The sequence below is a fragment of the Takifugu flavidus genome, chromosome 6 (genome assembly GCF_003711565.1).
Source record: "Takifugu flavidus isolate HTHZ2018 chromosome 6, ASM371156v2, whole genome shotgun sequence".
In the NCBI taxonomy this organism is placed as follows: domain Eukaryota; kingdom Metazoa; phylum Chordata; class Actinopteri; order Tetraodontiformes; family Tetraodontidae; genus Takifugu; species Takifugu flavidus.
In genome coordinates, this window is record NC_079525.1 from 4,851,620 (window position 1) to 4,870,818 (window position 19,199).

The 19,199-nt window shown below is 44.3% G+C and overlaps 2 protein-coding genes across 5 annotated transcripts; one reads left to right on the forward strand and one right to left on the reverse strand.

Moving 5' to 3' along the window:
• fam193a (family with sequence similarity 193 member A) lies at positions 1-10,545 on the reverse strand. 2 transcript variants are annotated; one of them, XM_057035013.1, is made up of 23 exons: positions 10,136-10,545; positions 8,477-8,551; positions 7,578-7,820; positions 7,213-7,388; positions 6,935-7,102; positions 6,456-6,702; positions 6,251-6,375; positions 5,997-6,144; positions 5,836-5,910; positions 5,660-5,734; positions 5,459-5,571; positions 5,111-5,353; positions 4,860-5,016; positions 4,596-4,742; positions 4,094-4,372; positions 3,726-3,948; positions 3,330-3,644; positions 2,953-3,235; positions 2,691-2,874; positions 2,319-2,558; positions 1,340-2,216; positions 1,124-1,205; positions 1-969 (listed from the first exon to the last, which is right to left on the reverse strand). In XM_057035013.1, exons 1-23 carry the CDS (start codon positions 10,355-10,357, stop codon positions 876-878), a joined length of 4,791 nt encoding a protein of 1,596 aa, XP_056890993.1. In that variant the 5' UTR covers positions 10,358-10,545; the 3' UTR covers positions 1-875. The 2 variants fall into 2 exon arrangements, with proteins under 2 accessions (XP_056890993.1, XP_056890994.1); XM_057035014.1 differs by lacking the exons at positions 7,578-7,820; positions 8,477-8,551; positions 10,136-10,545 and having other exon boundaries at positions 6,935-7,140; positions 7,213-7,345.
• Positions 10,546-10,794: 249 nt separating this feature from the next.
• arfip1 (ADP-ribosylation factor interacting protein 1 (arfaptin 1)) lies at positions 10,795-19,057 on the forward strand. Of its 3 annotated transcripts, XM_057035032.1 has the most exons (10): positions 10,795-11,102; positions 12,073-12,437; positions 14,211-14,312; positions 14,511-14,601; positions 15,098-15,199; positions 16,081-16,193; positions 16,267-16,488; positions 16,561-16,718; positions 16,955-17,129; positions 17,215-19,057. In XM_057035032.1, exons 2-10 carry the CDS (start codon positions 12,075-12,077, stop codon positions 17,368-17,370), a joined length of 1,482 nt encoding a protein of 493 aa, XP_056891012.1. In that variant the 5' UTR covers positions 10,795-11,102; positions 12,073-12,074; the 3' UTR covers positions 17,371-19,057. The 3 variants fall into 3 exon arrangements, with proteins under 3 accessions (XP_056891012.1, XP_056891013.1, XP_056891014.1); XM_057035033.1 differs by lacking the exon at positions 15,098-15,199; XM_057035034.1 differs by lacking the exon at positions 12,073-12,437 and having other exon boundaries at positions 10,805-11,102.
• The last annotated feature ends 142 nt before the right edge of the window (positions 19,058-19,199 follow it).

Genomic DNA, 19,199 nt, shown 5'->3' on the forward strand with positions numbered 1-19,199 from the left:
TCCTGCCGTACTACTGTATTCCATCTTTCAAAAAAGAAAGACAAGATTTAATATTACTTAACAATATGTTAAAAGTAGCCAGTCCGGCTTTAGTGTTAATACAATATACACTCTATAACAATGATTGATTGAGTACGAGTCTCTCAATTTCATTCTGAAAGGGTTCTGGTACAAGCTGGCTACAGGTCAAAAAGAAAGAAAAACAAAAAGTAAATGGAACACTTTTACTCGTTTTGTTAAACAGAACTATTGCAACCAAAAAAAACAAAAAAAAACATTGTCAAGTATTAAGCTTCCCTCTTTTTCTGTGAAAGAGTAGAGAAGGTGGTGGTAGGGGCAGGGAGGGGAGACCAGCTGACCAAGCCCATTCCCTTGTCAATCATGTGGAGGAGACGCTGTGCTCAGGACAGGAACCATGGAATAGTAAGCCACAATATCTCAAATACAGCTTTTAATTCATTACATTTTCTCATTTGATGTCGTTTCCATGTGTCTTTTTTTTTGTTTTTTGAAGGAAACCATCCAGACATAAGCATTCTTTTATACTACAAGTAAGCCGATAAGAAAATAATTTCAGACCATGGCTTTTTCAGTCAAGGAGAAATGCCCAACTCAGACTACAAGCACACAAGCACGCGATGTGAAGTAGCATTTTTGTGATTCTTTTCATGACGTTTCGTTTAGTTCAGCGGGTGGATCGGTCCGAATGGGTCCGTGTTGAACAACACAGTGACAAGAACGAAGCAAGGCAGCGTGGGTGTGATCCGAGCGCAGCGGGGAGAGCAGTTCTGGGTGGACAGCAGCTGAGGGCGTGGTGGAGGTGGGTGGGTGTAGCTGTGAACGTACTCGTACTGACAGTCCCTGGCCAACAACCCTCAGTGTGCGGCAAACGTTGCCTTCTTCAGGCTAAAGTTGGACCAGTTGATTGAAAGACGTTGACGGGTCTGTCGTGCAGAATCCAGGCAAAACCTGCAGAACAGGACACAGATATTTAGATGTTTTTAGGCTAGAGGAGGTCTGCATATCCTTACACAACTACCACCAGCACCGTGGTGTCACGCCCACTGTGACCAATTCAACAAAATCAAGATGTGGAGCACGACATGTCTGCACATAAACTTACCTCTTGAAATATTCCACCTCCCTCTCCGTTTCGTCCATTTCAGTGCTGTCCAGGTCGATGTCTTTGGGCAGGAACACATCATCTAAAACAAAACAGCATACGTGTATGATGATTTATCCTAATTTTCTAAGCAAATCTTCAGCCTAAAATAATCAGTTTTAGACTCAAAAGTATTGTATGGAGACCAAAAGATATATGTGACTCTAAAACACTTACCTATTGAGCTGTTGATCTTGTCCCCTTTTTTCTTCTTGTTCTTTTTGTTTTTGCCTTTGGGCTGTGGGGATTCTGGACTGGGAATTTTACCATTCTGCTGAGGCTGTTCACACTGGGAGCCTGGAGGGGGAGACGGGGAGGGGTTGGACACAGGTGGGCTTCTCCTTTCTTCCTTGGTTTGAGTCAGTGGTTGTTGTTGTTGCTGCTGCTGCTCTCGCTTTCCACTGGTGCTCCTTATGTTATTCCTGTCATCTTTCCGGGAATCAGGGGATGGAACAGGAGCTGGGGCCTCGGCCGGCCTGATCCGAGGTGCTTTGGTGTCCATTGCTGTGGCGGTTCCATTAGCAAGCTTTACTATCACATCTGAGCTCTTGGGTATTTCTGGAGCTTTCTTTACAGCAGCCTCACAAGAGGCCACTTTAGAAGACTGTTTAGCCTTCACTTTAGCCTCAAGCTGGGATGAGGAGGTGTTGCTGTGCAGGGCGACTGATGAATTGGTCTGAGAAGAAAACCCCTTTTCACTGCTATGCAACGTGGTGGGCTGGAGAACAGGCTCGATTCTGGGTTCTTTTTGGTCGGGGAGCCGCATAAGTGTTTGAAGCTGCCGTGATTTTCCATTTTGTAAATTATCTAGGACGTTCTGCGCTGTTTGTCTGAGGGGCTGTGGGTTGTTCTGAGGTGGGGCTGTGTTTTCCTTCGCTTTCTCTTTCTTTTTCTTCTTTGCAGCACGAGGGTGCTGCAGCTCCTGTAGCCGAAGGAGTTCCTTCTGTAGCGCCGCTTCTTCCTCTTCTTGCCGCTGTCGCCGTTGCTGCTCTTCTAACAATTGCTGTTCCTCCCTTTCACGGGCCTCTGCCTCCAGTCGGGCCTTCTCCTCTAGCTGCAGAGACACAAACACATTTAGTGTCAGATTAAAAAAACACCTGTCCGTTGAGCAAATACATATTGGTAAGATTTGTCATCAATTAGCAGGAGGAGTTGCCTTCTTTTGTTTATGTCGAGCCCTTTTAGCAGCCTTAGAACTGGAGGAGGGTTTATTGTCAGCACTGTTGATGAACTGCAACAGGTCCTCCACCCGCCTGTGGTCCTCCACACCGCCATCGCGCTCTAATATCGATTGGTGTTCCTCCCGTTTAGGCTGTTCCTCCTTGCGCTTTGTCAACCGCAGACGGAGTTTTTCCCGCATCTCTGCGTAGTTCCGACTAGTAGGAGCAGCTGGGGGCTACAAATAAACCAGAATTATTATTGTAAATGGTGAACAGGTAATTGAAATTTGTAGAAATGCTTAAACACAAGCGGCACAAAATATATCATTTTGAGGTTAGCATGCTAGTAGGAAGTAACGTCATCTTACCCCACCATGACCAAAGAACTCGCAGTAGCAGCAGTCACAGTACTTTCCTTCTTTCTGATTTGTAGATGTGGAGGTAGAGGAGCTGTGCTCCGAGCAGCTGTCCTCATCCTGACTCTCCTCTCCGTCATATGGTTGGTCATATGCCCCGTTCGTCTCACAGCGGTGGCCTTCACAGTCAGGATCGCTGTAGAGAATCAGAGGACAAGTCAGAAGTCCATATACGCCCAGGGTTGTGAGCTTCCATTATAAAGTACGGCCCTACCTGCAGACGCTGGGTGGGGCACTGACGGGACCATCCACTGACGAGGACGGAGGCTCAGCAGGTGGGAGGCACAAACCCTGATGGGCCTCGATAAAGTCTGGGGCAGGAGCAGCCATTTTTGGAAAGGGCTGGGATCCCATTGTTGGAAGGTGCGTGGTGGGGGCTGGGGGCAGTGTGGTGCCAGAGAGTGGAGGAAGGGAGGTCATTCCTGCATGGCTGTTCCTAGGAGCGCCTGGAGATGGTTGCCTATGGTCCTTCTTACCTAGATTGTGAAATACATCATCTGGAGTACCCAAACACAAGATACACTGCATGAGTACAACAAAATGAAAATGATAGCAAGTCTTGTGATCTCAGGTGAATGAGAGGGACATTACTTGATTGGACAGTGGTGGCGGTGCAGGACACGGAGGATGTGGAAGCAGAGGTGGCCATCACCACTCGGTTGGTCTCCATGAAGGCATCCTGGAAATTGTAGAGACACTTCTTCTTGGCTCCGCTCTTCTTCTGCTCTTTGCCTTCTGAAGAGGAGCATGATGATGAAGAAGAGGACGAAGAGGACGAGGACAGTGACGAGGATGTGGGGAAAGGAGGAGGCATGGAGGTGGGCAGCGAGGGGTGTTCTCCTTGGTGACCGACTGATGATGTAGGAGGGAGTGGCATGTCCATGAGGGGTGGTCCCAGCATATCCCCTGTTAAAAAATGATACAGGACAAGTCATGATTTAAAAAGTTTCTGACTTTAAAGGTTTTTTTTAAAGTGTGATGTCTCACCAGGTAGGGATTCAGGCAGCAGTACAGAAGGAATCGAGCTCTTCATTACAGCAGCATCCCACAAGTTCTCAAACTTGAGGGAGAGGCACTGCAGCGAGCTGTTCCAGTCACCTGTTCCCGCTGTGCCGCCAAAGCAGTTCTGGTAAACATGCTCTGGCAGTGATGGGCTGAAGGCTGGCTGCTTGGCCGCAGAGTGGTTAGACGTAGGGTTTGGGGGCAAAGGCTAAGTGGTGGAAAAGAAATGAAACCATGTGAAAACTCAGAAATCGCCAAAGCTGAGATAAACGCCTCTAACATAATAATTGGGTTCAATGCGACACCTTGTGGTAGCCAACTGGAATTACAACAACTGCATATTCTTTTCTCACCTTGCTATGTGTAAGTGGAGGACTAGGAGGGTAAAGTGTAGGGTGTAGCAGGGGCCGGGAGAAGTTGTGTAGGGGCAGGTGGCCATGGATGTGGGGGTACAGGTGGAGGGCAGGGTGCGTAGAGGGAGTATTGCTGTCTGTGAAGAACTGGTGTCCAACAGTGGGAGGAGGTGCGCTGTGGAGCCGATTGGGAGGAAGGCATGTGGTGGAACCCAGGTTGGTACAGGTGGGGTCCTGGTTACACACATGGCACTCGCACGCATGCTGGACCTGTTCTACCTGAGAGCGGTAAGGAGATTTTTAACACTGATTAATCTGCATGCAAACCAGTGGGTGCAGCTACAGGAAGCACAGTAAACCAATCCATCAAAATCCCATAGGAATTAGTTGAGTGTTACAGACTTTTCAACTTTTTTTTTTGCAGTATTGAATGATGTCAAAGAAGTACAACGGTAGTTCCAAGCAGGTTTGGAAATAACGGATATTTAAATTGCTTCAATACCTGTTGGTGGTGGTAGGAAGGTGGAGGACTGCTGTTTTTTCCTGAAGAAACCTCCTGCTGCTGCCCCCGTGTTCCCCTGCCAGCTTCCCCGTCGGCTTCTTCCTCGTCACCCTCAGAGGAACTGCTGCTGCTGGTAATGTGAGGAGACTAAAACAGGCACAAGACGGAGACGGACTCAATTTCCCAGTGGCACACTGATACTGGATATGAAAAACAGCACGCGGAAACTCGGCTACTTAAATAACACGACAGGACAGGACTCACCCCCTCCTTCGCAGCCACGTTTTCAGCTTGCCTGTTGATGTCATTGTGGAGGCCGTTGACAGCAGGGCTCACAACACAGTCACCCTCATAAGCTCTCATGGGGTACACATCCCCAAACTTATTGGATAATGGAGGCACTTCGTCATCATCGCTAATACTGGAAGAACACCCCAGTAAGCAGTTAATTTAGGGGGGAATTGATAGAACTGTGTTAATATATTCCTTCTGTGTGTACATGTCTGGCTGCTTACAAAGTGTTGGTATGTCCCTCAGGCAGAATGAGCCTGGGATGCTGCTGAATAGTGATGGGAGAGCTGGAGTTGGAGCCAGATGCTGAACTACCAGAGGAAAGGCTGGTAGGGTGCACCTCTGCCATGTAGTCTCGGGGAGGATCCCCTTGAAGGGGAAGCTTGATGTGCAGATCCTCCGTAATGGGGGAGTCCATGATGCCACATGTGAGGATGTGGGAGAGGCTACAGTCATCGCATGTGCACCTGAAGTTGCACCACAGTAACTGTAGAGTCCGCACTGGCCTCATCTTTTGATAATCAATAGTTTCAAGAATTGCAGCTCAAAATGTAACAGTGACGGAAACTAACCTCCTTCGATAATTGCAGTTTGGACAGTCTGGAATGCTCAGACGTGATGACAGCATTCTCATAGTGTTTGTGAAGTTGTTATCTCCAGTTGGGGTTTTTTTATTGTTGGGTAACTAGGGAAAGAACAACATATAAACTTCTCTGAGGGGCAGAACTTGGTGTTTAGATCTATCACCATGATGCCTTGTTCAATAAAAGTACCTGCTCTTCTATAAATTTTCTCTGCTTAAAAAATTCCCAGTCCTCTTTCAACATCCGCTGCTTTGACTTCAAAGTCTGGGAAGAAGAAGAAGAAAGCACAGGATCCCATTAATTACAGAAATATGGCAGTTTGAGTGTAAACACTGACATCTGTTTGACTTAATTACAACACTCACGTTTTTGCTAATCAAGGACTTGTGTGGTTCTGCTCTTTGGTTGGGAAGACTCTGACCCTCCACCTTAAAGAGGAGCTGCAAAAACAGCAACTTGCTGCTCAGTGGTGCGTTTTAATCGACGGTGGATAAACTGAGCTCCTGTACGACTTGACTGTGTATACCTGTTCATCCACGTAGTCATCAATCCTCTTCTCACACTCTTGCCATTGAGCAGCCACAGAAGTCATCTCCTGCTGTAGCTGCTGGCAGCTTTCCAATAAGCTCCTGTACATATCTTCATTGTAGGAATCGTGGGAGACCGTGCCGTGTCTATAAAGAAGGGAAGAGAACAGGGTATTAAAAATCTCCCGGACAGTGCCAGTAGACTGGATTTACTTTGTTTATTATATGCAGTATGTATTTGTTTAGAACTTACTTCAGCTGTGCAACAAGTGTAGGTAAATTGCTGTGCAAGATTGGTTCAGAGAACACCAGATTCTCAAAAAGGTGCTTGTTGTGCAGCTCCCAAGTCACCCGGAATTTCTTGAGATGCTCAGTCTCCTGAGTTGACAAATCAGACAGGCGGACTATGAAGATTCAAGTACGCCACTGGCAGGACAGTGAGAGGAGGTGAACCTCACCAGGGTCAGCAGGAAGCTGCTGATGGTGCGTGCAGCTTGACAGAGGGCGCTGTATTCCTCCAGCAGCAGGGAGATGAACTGGTAGGCCTGAGGAGGGCCCTGCGTTGCACCCACAGCTCCCGTCGATCCGGGAGTCTTGGGACCTGTAGAGAGGTGCTTCAACAGACGCACCTTCATTTCCAAGACGTATTCACGAGCCTGCTGCTCTAAGCGCTGGTACAGCTGGAACGGGTCCTTCTCACAGAGTCTAGACCAGAACAAAACATAAACACATTTATACTTATATACCAAAACCAACTAAAAAATGTAAACAGGAAACAACAAGGAAATGAAAACAATGTGATAATTTTATTTATCTTCAATATCCAATGAGGCAAAGCAGCAGTTCTTCCTTGTTAACAGAGTTGTTTATTACTATTGATGTTTTCCACAGTTATACAGATGAGAATTAAATGATGGAGAAAGCCTGGTAGATTTACCTATCGACCAGTTCTTTCATGCCCTCCTTGTCTCTCTCTAGGGGCTGGTCGTGGTCATCCGCTAATGGCGTTCCCGTCTGCCGGTATATGCAGCGGACCAGGTAGCGAACCTCTGACCAGTGGTTCTGTAACTGCTGTGACTCGCTCTCTGACTCAGCAGAGATCTCCCTGTTATTTAGGACATGGATTCACAAAGTTTGCATTACCTTTAAAAAAACAAAGAATTTATATTACATTTCTAACGGAATTCTCTTCGCTGCTGAGGTCTCTGAACTGACCGCCTTTCGTTGCAGGCTTCACAGCTGCACACGGTGTCAGCAGGCATCGGCGTGGTGAGGTCGGGGGCAGGGAGCATGGGTAGTGTAGGCACAGCAGTGGTCAGTCTGTCCTCTGTGGCTGCCTCTTGGCCCATATTTCTATTACCCATAGGCATGTGCAAAAGAAAGTCCTGGTTCTGTTGCAAAATGGGGAAAAATAAAATAAAATCATCGACTCCCGGTCAACACATTTTGCCCTCCCCCAAAATCATTTTTAAAAATCATTTATCTAATGTTCAGGCAGATGTGCCAAACCAAGAACTTGCAAGACAGCTAACGAGCGTTCATTCAGCAAATCCAATCTGCTACATAAGCAGGTGACTCACCCCCAGTGACTGTTCCAGAGCAGTGTGTCGGTCCTCCTTCTCCACTGTACGTCTGCAGTCAGAACAAACCCACAGAGGCAGTTGGAGGGCACTGGGTGTCTTGTTGGGCTGGGACGTACCGTTCTGGCCTGGCATCCCTGCCTCTGAAGGCACAGCACCGTCTTTCCGCTCACATCGGCATAAGAGGCAGCGATCGCCAGCTGTGTATGGAGCCCGCTGGTTCAAGCCAAATGTGAACGGCGTCTGCGGTGACCACGGTGATGTGGGGGGGGGGGAGAAATTAGACAATAAATCTCTTTAATCAAATCACAATTCAGTCTTTTGCAGATTTAATTCCCACGATGGCTTATGGACCCTATCAATGTCTTTAAGAGAGAAATAGCTATTTAATTCAAATACTCATCAAGAGATGATGCTCTGTACAATCATGGCTGATATTAAGAACTTTACCCCACATGCAAACGGAATATTTTGAGACTATAATGTGAGGCGTGGCTTTAGGCAGTGTGCAAACACAAAATAGAGCCTTATGGAAACGTAATCCATCACACTCGAGCTGCACCTGCTCATTCATACACTCTATATTGAGAAGGATGGAGAGACAACTTCATTCTAGATTTCATTTCATATCTCGTGAATAGATTTTGCTTCTTTTTATTTCATCAAATTCTATAAAGAGATTTGTATGAGTTCAGTATCTGTAAGACAACAAGGCCTAAAAGCAAAGTGGTGTAGGAGTACTTTTAGTAGAATCATTACAGCAACAACATTGTGTGATTCTTCAGTTGTATCTATTCATAATTGAAATTAACTGTGGTCATATAGCTTAATTGCTGTTACTACCCCAAACTTTATTGAGTACAGCGATACCTCATTTTGTAATTCTTCAAGAGATTTACCTGAAGAACCCCGGAGAATTCAGCATTCACTGGTCCTTCTGTAAACTGTGGTGGTACAGTGTTGTTCACTTTAACCTGAGAGATACACACACAGGATCATGAAACACTCCTCACGGCTTAACGGCTCACCTCTTGCACATTATATCTACTTTGAATGTAACTCGTTACAGCTGCATTTTTTACAATCAACGGTTTGCATTAATAAAACAACCAAAAGGCAAAAACAGTATGCATGTGGGCTCTTCAAGACAGGCTTAGCGCAGGTATTTCTTCACATCAAGACGACCAGAGGTTGATGAACATGATGTTAGCAGATTAGGGAGTGGCCTCTGCTTCTTAAAGCTTTCACCTGCTGCCCAGCCTGATTTTTTTTGCATTCACCCTCTAAACTCTTGTTGTTTGAGTATCTGCATTGTGTTAGCGTGTGGCGCACAATTTAAGGACGAAAATTAGATGATGATGTGAGGACTGCTGAGGCTCAGCAGGTGCAATAACAAACATCCACTGGTAATTCAGTTAGAGCCTTTAAAATCCTGCAAACCTTTTCGATTGTCCCGGTTACATTAAAAATGTCAGAATTAAACAAATGTTATAAACCAATTATAACAGTTTACATACATGTTGATAACAAACAGGTGTCTTTAGAGAACGCATTGTTGAACCTGACTTTACACAGACAAATTAGAACCATAACTTCTGTTAACCCGCTGTTATCTTGTACAGTTTAATGAAGGGAGAGAGTGCAATTGTCATTCACAAAATGATCATTTATCCATCTGGTTGGTGGCTTAGTGTAAAAAAAAAGAAGCTAAGGTTCAATAATTAAAAAGCCGATAAATCACATTTCTGTGCCATGCAGAATGGCAAACTTGATGGCCACTACTAATCCTCGTGAACACATAACTCCTTAATTATATAGAAAATATAAGTTGCCAAAACAAGTTGATGTTTTGAAGACAAGGAGTACACAAGGAGTGCATCTTACCTACAGAGGTAAATTTAATTTCTTCTGCAAGTTATTATTTGGCAAACATTATTAGGTCACAGCTAAAACTAATAATAGTTATGCTTGTAGCAATAATGAAGGGAAAATCCTCTTCCTTCACCACTGAGGCCCAACAGGGCTGAAGTTGTAACCCTTCACTGTTAGCATTAGCTAGCATTAATGTTTATCTCTTTGCTTATTACCATCAGTCTAACAGGTTATAGTGCGTGGCTCCAAAATAACCTTGAATGGAGAACATATTCTGCACCTACACGGGAGCTCTAAAATTCATCTATTTGTTCAACCTATCGATTTAGTTGCGAGTTTCTTAACTTGAGCTAACAAATGCAGTCAGCTTTTGAGCAGGGCAGAAAGTAGCCATGCTAATGCTTTACGGTAGATTAAGACAACACAACGAAGACAGTGTAACGACACACGCACCGAGACACTTGTAAAGTGCTATGGTGCTCCGGAAGGCACAGTGATGGGCCCTGGCACTACTTGATCCAGTTAAATACGAGCTAGGCTGGATAAGGTGGTTAAGTTTACATAGCTGTCTTCCACACATCAGTGTTGGGCCCGGGCAGGTTGGTGCCGTTGATGGTGCTAGCTTTGCACTAGTTTTCTCACCCTAGTCTAAACATCTATTGGTTTACATTGTGTGGCTCACTTACCTCTCCGTTTATGCCCCCGATGGACCCTATATTCCCATTGCCTGTGCTGCCAGGTGTTAAAAAGTTGACTACTGAAGCAGATGTTGCTGTTCCAGCACAGCCTAAGGCCGAGGCGACACCGGCCTTGGCACCGCTAGTATTGCAGACAGCACTGCAGCTACTGCCACCGCCCCGCTTGTTCTTCCTGCGTTTAGCCCCTCGTTTAGCATCGGTTGGACTCATTTTTTCCTCGAAAGAAAGGAGACAACTTGCCGTCCGGACTTGGCAGAGCCCCTAACAGAGAGTCGGACGTGACCACGCGGGTGTATATCCGTGATAGAGATTAAAAACTCTCCCAAAGCGACAGACACTCAGTTCCATCAAAGTGCAACCAGACTTCATAGGTTCCAATATGGCCACTTAGCTGGACTGCTTCAGCCAGGCTTCGGCTTGCGTTGCAACGTAACTGCGCGTCCGCTGCACGGGGATGACGGGAAATGGAGTTCTTTTCCAATGTGCCTCAAATCGTTTAGTGTCCAGGTATAGTTCAGATAAACATGTTAACGGCGAAGGCGTGAGTTGTTAAAAAGTATATATCTCAGATTTATGGAGGAAGGACTCTCAAAATAAAACATTAATCTGCTCTAGCTTGACATTAAATAGTGCAAAGTGCAGGCATTAAAGTTAACCAGTAGGAGGCGAGCACAGGCAGCAAGTGATGTGGACGGATCTGATGACAGCCAGGGCCCAGTGGAACAGCTCTTTTCCCACCGCTGTTGCAGCTGACAGTCATACGCTTCGGAAGCACGTTAAAGGCCACCGATTGAAGTTTACAAATACATCTATGCAAGTGTCGAACTAAAGGTCGGCGCGTTGCCTTTTGGGGAAACACCCAGTGCGGCAAGGCGCCAAGGATATCGCGGAGCCACTGACGTGCGACGGCTAACAAGGCACAGCTAACTGCATAGTTAGCCACGGCCGCAGACAGGTAACGTTTTCTACAAGTTTTCCTCACCAACGTTATCTGTTGGTGTTGCGTTTAACTGTTGCTAAACGTCTGAGAGCAAACGTTAAACTCAAAGTGCTTTGCTGAAGTTTTTCCACTGAGTTTGAAATGCGAACATTTAGCGGTAGTGCTAGCCTGCAGCACGTCATCGATTCCTATTCACTGCATTTACCTAAGTTCTTGTTAGTGTTCTGCTTTAAAAGCCACCGGGAATGAAAACCTCTGTGAGGTTTATAGACCGGTGCCTTTCAGAATTTTGGACTATGCAGGCTTTTAAATGCATCTTTTGTGTTATTTTAGTAGTAATGTGTAGCAAGTTTAAAGCTTGTAAAGTGGTTTGCTGGTAGTCACGTGATGGCCGCAACAGGTTATTGTAGTTAAACCTTGATAAACCAGACCGAGTTTCGGGCTGATTTCTACAAAAAGATACGATTTATGAGTTGAAAACTCTAATGCTGCACGCTAAAGTTGTTGGGACTGACGTTGGGTCCACGTTGCAGCAAACTCGGCTCGGTCACGGTGGTATTGGGAGATTATCTTGCTCTATGTCTAAAATCTAGAAATTCAAATGATGACACTGGTTTGAAAGCCGTTCACACCATTTCTATCCTACTCAAGAGTCTTTTTTTTTTTCCTGTGTCTTGAGATTAAGCTAATTTAAACACCACCTTGTGCAGCGGTAAAGTATATTTGGAAAGAAACACAAAAGAAAAGCCAAAGTGACGATTAAATAGTCCCATTTAATCAAATATCCTTTATAGCAAAGCTATTTAAATAATTTAAACAACTTCAAATAAATCAAAAAGTTTCTAAAAACTTGCATGTGACAATAGCTGCATTCTCGCTCAACCTTGAGGTCAAGGAATGGAATGTACTCCCTTATGGTTCCTCAGTAGCAGGAACTGTCAGAATGACAGGACACATTCATGCACATCTATCTGTTTGTTTTCAGGTATGTCTGACTCAGAAGTTAGTCCTGAGGCTGAACTGGGGAAGACCTCAGCCAAGCACCCGCAGGGAGATTGTTTGGAGGCAGAGGAGGTTTTGAATGAGGATGTAAAAGAGGAGGGTGTAGACGGCAGTAAAGAAGATGGTGAGGATGATGAGATGTACGACATTGACATCGACACTGACGATGAGCGTACAGAGAGGAAGGATGGGGATGTTTGGAGGGAGGACGGGGTCAGTTGGAGTGGCCACGAGGAAGCCTGCAGTGCTGCTGCACGAATGTCTGGCAGTGTAGATGATGAGGAACACAGGATAAAACAAGAAGCAGAAGCACCAGAGGACAGAGAAGAGTCCCACACTGAATTAAAGGTGATGTTTCTCTCGTTCTGGATGATCCTGCTCGGCTTCGTTTCTGTCTGTGGGTGCTTTGGTGGTGGTGGTGGCCTATTCCTGTAAAGAATATTTATTTTCAGTGTGCATCTGATATGGTGTTAATGGGTGGTATTTTTTTCTCCCTTTTGCCCGTAGATTTATTTCACATTTGTCGTCTTTATTGTCAGAAGCTTTACGGAAATTTGCAACTTTGCCAGTCGTTGATTCTGCGGTGTCTTTTGTGATTGGGGATGATCAAGGTGTCGCTCTTTTGACCTGCTTTGGCATTTGTATTGGTGAAACACGGCACACACTTATGATTTCAGTCGAATTGCTTCAAAATTTCACATCAATCACTCACAATTGTTTTCATCACATGTTGTCTTAGATGCTTTCTGCATAAGTTCTAAGTTATATGACGTCTCAGTGACAGTTCCTTTTACAATGTGGCCCTGTTTATGATCGGGGAGGGCACAGAGATCCACATGCTGTGGGTCACATGGTAAGGGAAAAGGATTTGGGCTCCTGGCTGCACATTTACTGGCAGTTCCTTCGTGCTTTTGGAATGTGCTCTCGTCTCTCGTTAGGTTTTTCACAGCACCGTGTCACATCATAACATGTACAAACTGTAGCACTACATTATGTTGTTCAATCCTTTAACGCCGCATCTTACTGTACTGTTTGATTCTGTTCTGTAGTCAAAGAGGTGATGCACAATTATTTCTGCCCATGATGAGGCTTATTGAGCATTTGGCTCCTTGTTGTCCTCCTTCCGTTCTCCCCACATCGTTATAGGTTGTATCCTGGATACAACTAGATGCACGCCACACCTCGCCGATTATATGCCTGGAGTAACTGGCAGCTGTTCTTGAGGTGTCGTCTTGAAGAAAGTGTCTTTCAAAAGCTGTCAATGAGGACTGAAAGTGGCATCTGTCTCATCTGCAGTGAGCGGTTGGACGGGCCCAGCGGAGCGTGTCTTTATTGCCCGTCTGTCACATGGGCCTCGTGTGGCGTTTTACGTATTTATGTGTCACATGACCAACATTGGAACATGAGTCGCTCTTGTCTAAAAGCAGAAACATGCAGAATCAGATAATACATATTTTTGCAGTATCTTGAACCTCAAAAAGCAGAACACAATCTGAATATTATTTATTTCAAGTGTAGAAACTAAACTAACTTAAAAACCTTCCCGATGATGTGACACACTTTTTACTGTAAATGTTTAAATGAGTCTTTGTGGTAATGGTAATTTATATTAATATTTTGAAGCATGATTTATTTTGCAGTGCTGCAGAGCATGTGTCCACATGACATGAATAATACAATCTACATAGCATTTAAAGAATATGCAGTAAGCATATTTTTAAGTGTTTCCAGCTTTGGTGTGAGATCTGTTCCAACCTGCGTAGACCAGACTCATGTCTTGTAACATGATGATCTGCAGGGTACTGTATTCGCATAATTTAAACACTCCCAAGATTCTGGCAATTGAGGGCTCATGTTGACAGATTACCTTTTTAGTGGCGCCTTTATTTGCCGAAAGTGTCACTTTAAATATTACTGTTGTGGAGCCCGTTGACACGTATAGGTTTAACCTCCCGCTGATGAAATTAAACACCTTTAAAACCGTCCATCCCCACGGGAGGGCAGGCCACGTCTCTATAGCTCAACAGACTGGATCTACATAGAGTGTGACCCCATCGGTGTACTCTGTTAAAGATTCTAAAGACTGCTTTGCTTTGCTCCGTTTCACCTTTCCTGTTACAGGAAAGCACAATGACGGAGGAGTCCCATAGAAGCTCAGCAGCTGAAATCTCTGTCACCAGTAATGGAGACCTGGATCAGAACCCCGAGACAGTGTTCCAGAGGGTAAGGGTCTGTCTTGAGGTTTCGTAGCTGTTTTTTAAGATTATACAAATTAATGAAAATGAATTCGAAGAAATTCTATCCTCTATTCTATCCATCATTCACATTAGATTGTGAATTCCAGTCATCCTGGATGGCGGCTGGCAGTTTTTGATTCTTTTTTCTTGTATGAAGTTGTTCATTGATTAATGTTGTCTACAGGACCCCTTTCCCAGTGTAGATGGGTCGCAGAACCTTTCAGAGTCTTGTGTTCCAACAACGGAGGGCATCAATGAATCAGGACCATACAAGGGTAAAATGTCTCCTCTTGTTTTCACCATAGCAATTGTTCCATTTTCTTTGTTAAAGCAGCACATCAAGCCTCATCCGGCTGCTGCATTATTGTTTTGTGACCTTCTGCACCTACACACCATTGTCCAATGTTTCATTGGTGCACTAAATTAGACTGACAATTTGCATTCAATTTGAATTTGTAAAGGTGGGAATTCACTTGAATTTAATGAGTTTCCTCTGATGTCTGATTTAAGCCCTTTTTCCTTTTCATTAATATGCAGCTGTTACAAATGCAGATAAAAGTCTCCCACTGAGGAGTGGGATGTAGTAGCACAAATAATGCCGTGACTATTTTCCATGTCGTCTTGTGTTCTGCGTGGCCGCTTTGGCTCTGTAGCACATTCACCCTGCATTATCAACAGAAACGGGGAAATTCAACAGTGAGAAAATCCATTTACCCTTGAGTTGCAAGGATAGTGACGCGTTGTTAAACCACAATTCTGAATATCTCACAGGGTCAGCAAGCCTGCCCACATCTCCAGTGACACCCATAGCACCCAGCTCAGCTGTTGCTAGCCGCCTGGCACGCTCTTCCAGCGATAGCCAGGCTGAGAAAGGTACCAGCAGCGAGTATGAATCAGACCACAGTTGGCAATCCCCACCTGCACCGAGTTAACCTGCACCTTGTCTTCCCCCTCTGGTTTTCTTCAGTTTCTTTTCAGCTTCTTGATCCAACTGGCTGCGCTTCCTCAGAGAAAAAAACCCTCTTCCTTCCTTGTTACTGTCTCCAAATGTAATTTTTAATAACAAAGCTTGGGTGTTGGGGGTAGATTTATGCAGTAACTAATGATGTGCACATACAAACCTTCCCATCTGTGATCTAGAGCTTAGCACTTCTACATTTGATGCTCATCTAATGGTATTCCATGTGGCTTTACCTGCTTGCAGACTTTGCCCTGTCATACACTGGCATATTAGCTTTTTTAAGAGCCCTGAAACTGATTGCAATGAAAGAATCTTTGACCATATGGACACATATAGATGATGTGGGGGAAATCCTCCATAATGTGAAAAATATATGGAGAAAATTCTAAATAAAACAGAAATTCAAAGCATAATTTCTACGTTGATTTGTCGATATTTCTTGGTGTTTTCTGAAAACTTCATGCCAGATAATCTATTAGTTTTTGGGCTCAATATCTTTCTGCATTTCCCTTCTATGAGTAAATTATTCACAGTGATTATTTAGTAGTTATTTTACTTTTAGTTTTCTAGGACTGTCTCCTTTAAAAAGGTGGAAATTAAGGAATATGTTTAATATTTTTGTTTGACCAATAACACACATCCTCATAATCATTAAAATCTAATTTGTGTTGACTGTAGTCTCACCAGTAATGTGGTTTAACAGTGTTTTTGACTCCCATTTGACTGGAGCCTTTGCAGATTGTTATTCCACTTTGTTAATCCCACTAAAATGATTGGCTTCTAATCTGCCTAGGAGTGATGGAAGCACAGGCCAACAGTGGAGCTGTGGTTCTTGCAGATGACCTAAAGAGCCCAGCTATGGAAAAACTGGACCTTGTGAGAAAGTGGAGCATCAACACTTACAAAGTAAACCTATCTGAACAGCGTTCAAGACGACCTCCCTTCTGTATCGCTGTGTTGTTGAGCCTGCTCTCTTCAGTGTACCAGACAGATGCTGTCAGAGAAGTTGGGTCGCGGCTCCAGGACTGTGGACGTGGAGCTGGAGGCCCAAATCGAGATCCTCCGTGAAAACAAGAAAAAGTACCAGCACGTGATCAGGCTGGCTCAGGCACTGGCCAGTCAGCTGGCTCAGATTATACAGACACAGAAGCAGCTGGGCGATGCCTTCTCTGACCTGAGCCTTAAGTCCCCGGAACTCCACGTGAGTCTCCGTAAACGAATGCATAATATAAGATAATTAGCTACATATTTAATAGTCACATTTTGCTTTCAGGATGAGTTTGGCTACAATGCTGACACCCAAAAGCTCCTGGCCAAAAATGGAGAGACGCTGCTCGGTGCAATCAACTTCTTCATCTCTAGCGTGAACACACTGGTGGACAAAACGATTGAAGACACCATGCTTAATATTAAGCAGTATGAGTTTGCCAGGTATGAAGTTCACGCTCACCTGTGTATTTAAAATGAAATGGCTGCGCGGAAAATGTGCCACCAACCACCCTAAATGAATGAATTAAACGTGCAGAAGCCATTTCCTTATTATTTCCATCGCCGAACCTCCACCTACAAACGTTGAGAACGGGTTAGGGACAGCTTCATCTCCATTTGTAGCATGTGTCACCAAGAACAGAGCTGCTCATTGCTGTTGCCGTTTCACTCGCGTGCAGGATTGAGTACGATGCTTACCGCACTGATTTGGAGGAGCTGAATCTTGGACCACGCGACACCAACACCCTGCCCAAGATCGAGCAGTCCCAGCAGCTGTTCCAGGCGCACCGGGAGAAGTACGAGAGGATGCGAAATGACGTCTCCGTCAAGCTGAAGTTCCTGGAAGAGAACAAGGTGGACTAGAATTCTCCTCAATGCTCTGTTGTCTGTCTGTGTAACTCTGGTGTGCTGACTGTCACCTTTTCCTGCATCCCCACAGGTGAAAGTATTACATAACCAGCTCATCCTGTTCCACAATGCTATAGCTGCGTACTACGCTGGAAACCAACAGCAGCTGGAACAGACACTGAAGCAGTTCCACATCAAGTTGAAAATGCCAGGAGGCGACAGTCCGTCCTGGCTGGAAGAGCACTAGCCCTTGATTTACAGCCACCATGGTTCCAAATGGGAAAAAAAAAATCTTCATATAATCTACAATCTCCTTTTTATTCCAAGTTTGCTATAACTGCCTTTCAACTTTCAGACTTCCCAATCTTTTGATGTCAGTGCTCGGTACCCAAAATTGTCACGCTCCCACAATCACTCTTGCAGCTGACGACATCAGTTTCACCAATGTCAAAAATGCACTTTTTATACTTGCGACAAAAAACAAACCTGTTAATGCATTTGGAACCTGTACGTTGCCTTTTGTACTCCAGCACATGAATGTTGCATCTCAGCACAGCTCTACAAAGGGCAGCTACAGAATCCAAACAGTCAATTTACAGATGTTATTTGATGGAATAAATGCTTTAGAAAAGTGTAATCGGGAAGCCTCAGGAGACTCTGAGCACTCATTCTCAGAATTTTTCTGTCTACCTGTTGAGATGAACAGGGAAAATCAGCATTCCGATTGCTGGATCGTGCAGTCGGTTTTTTTTTCTTACCAGAAAATCTTGCATTAGAATGGTGTTGTGATATTTTGAAAACTGTTTTGCTTTGTTATTAGTGGTGGACAATAATATTAACTGCACTCCCTGTTCTGCACTCGCAGTCTGATCTGTCATGTGTGGGTCTCTTATTTGAGCTCATCTAGTTGCAATATCTTGCATCTGACCTTTTTAAAGCTTAAAAAATTATATTTCTATTAGAAAACAGGGTTGTATTGACCCTTATGAGGCTCAGGAGAGAGTCATTTACTATACAGGTGATATTAATCTTTTTAACACTAACAAGGAGATATATTTTCCCAAAATGTGAAACCATAAACTTTAAACTGTAGCCTAAAATTCATATGGGTAGTTGTTAATCCCTGTCAGTGTTGACATGCTTTTTTTAAAGAAAAAATCAACATTACCCTCTTTTTTCCTTCCAAAAATCCATTTTTCTGCCTGTTTGTGTCCTGTGACTGACTGGTAAAACTGGCCATGCTCTTAAATTCCAGCGGGGGACTAGCCTTCCAGCCTTACGTGACTACATGTGCCTTGATTTCTCGCCTTTGCTGTTTTCTTCCACTCCATTGTCCCACGTAATCTTTAAAACTGGCGCTGCCCACCGGTTTACGAGACCAAGCAGATCAACAGTTAGAGCCTGTACGCCTGACAGACGCATTTTAAAGACACTCCGGAAACTCCAGAAACTATAAATGTATTTTAATACTTATGATTCCGCAAAGAAACATATCCATATTGCACATAATGCATGTATTTGCAAGACTGTAGTGAAGTGTGATATGGGAACCAAAATGCTTTTAACTTGAACTTTTTTGTCTTTTGTAAATTTGATCAACCAGCATCTTTTTGCCTGAGCTGCTAACAATTTCTTCATTGGGATATATCAAACATATTTTGAGAGTAATGTCTTGCTCATTTGTCCTCGTCTTGTAGGTCACCATGGCAGCCTGAGAGTGTGTGAAACATTGTCACACTGTCTATGCCCTGAAATAGATGCATATATATTTGTAACTAGTTATTTTACCTTGACTATTCGATGACCAATGCCTCCTGTCGGCTTGAATGATGTACTGGGACCAGTCTGTGCTCTTCCTGTGTAGTAAGAGTTGAGAGAGGTTTCAGAATTTTGTGTAATCTCTTTGGGAAAATAAAAGATTCTGTAATTGTCAACTGAACTCCATTGCTTATTAAACGTTGAAAACTGGAGCAAGAAGTCGCCACCAGAGGCCAGCAGACGTTGCAACAAAATGCAAGAACAAACCAAAAGAATCTGTTACGGTGGCAAATCTGCATTAGCGCCAACCGGACTGAT

Bases quoted from the DNA above. Each gene is read 5' to 3' on its own strand.
- fam193a (XM_057035013.1), bottom strand. From the start codon at position 10,357: ATGAGTCCAACCGATGCTAAACGAGGGGCTAAACGCAGGAAGAACAAG. The intron at 7,821-8,476 runs GTAAATCTCTTG...TGGTCACCGCAG, and splicing joins AATTCTCCGGGGTTCTTCAG to ACGCCGTTCACATTTGGCTT. The intron at 5,911-5,996 runs GTATACACAGTC...CTGTTTTTGCAG, and splicing joins ATGACTACGTGGATGAACAG to CTCCTCTTTAAGGTGGAGGG.
- arfip1 (XM_057035032.1), top strand. From the start codon at position 12,075: ATGTCTGACTCAGAAGTTAGTCCTGAGGCTGAACTGGGGAAGACCTCA. The intron at 15,200-16,080 runs GTACCAGCAGCG...TAATCTGCCTAG, and splicing joins CGATAGCCAGGCTGAGAAAG to GAGTGATGGAAGCACAGGCC. The intron at 17,130-17,214 runs GTGGACTAGAAT...GCATCCCCACAG, and splicing joins AGTTCCTGGAAGAGAACAAG to GTGAAAGTATTACATAACCA.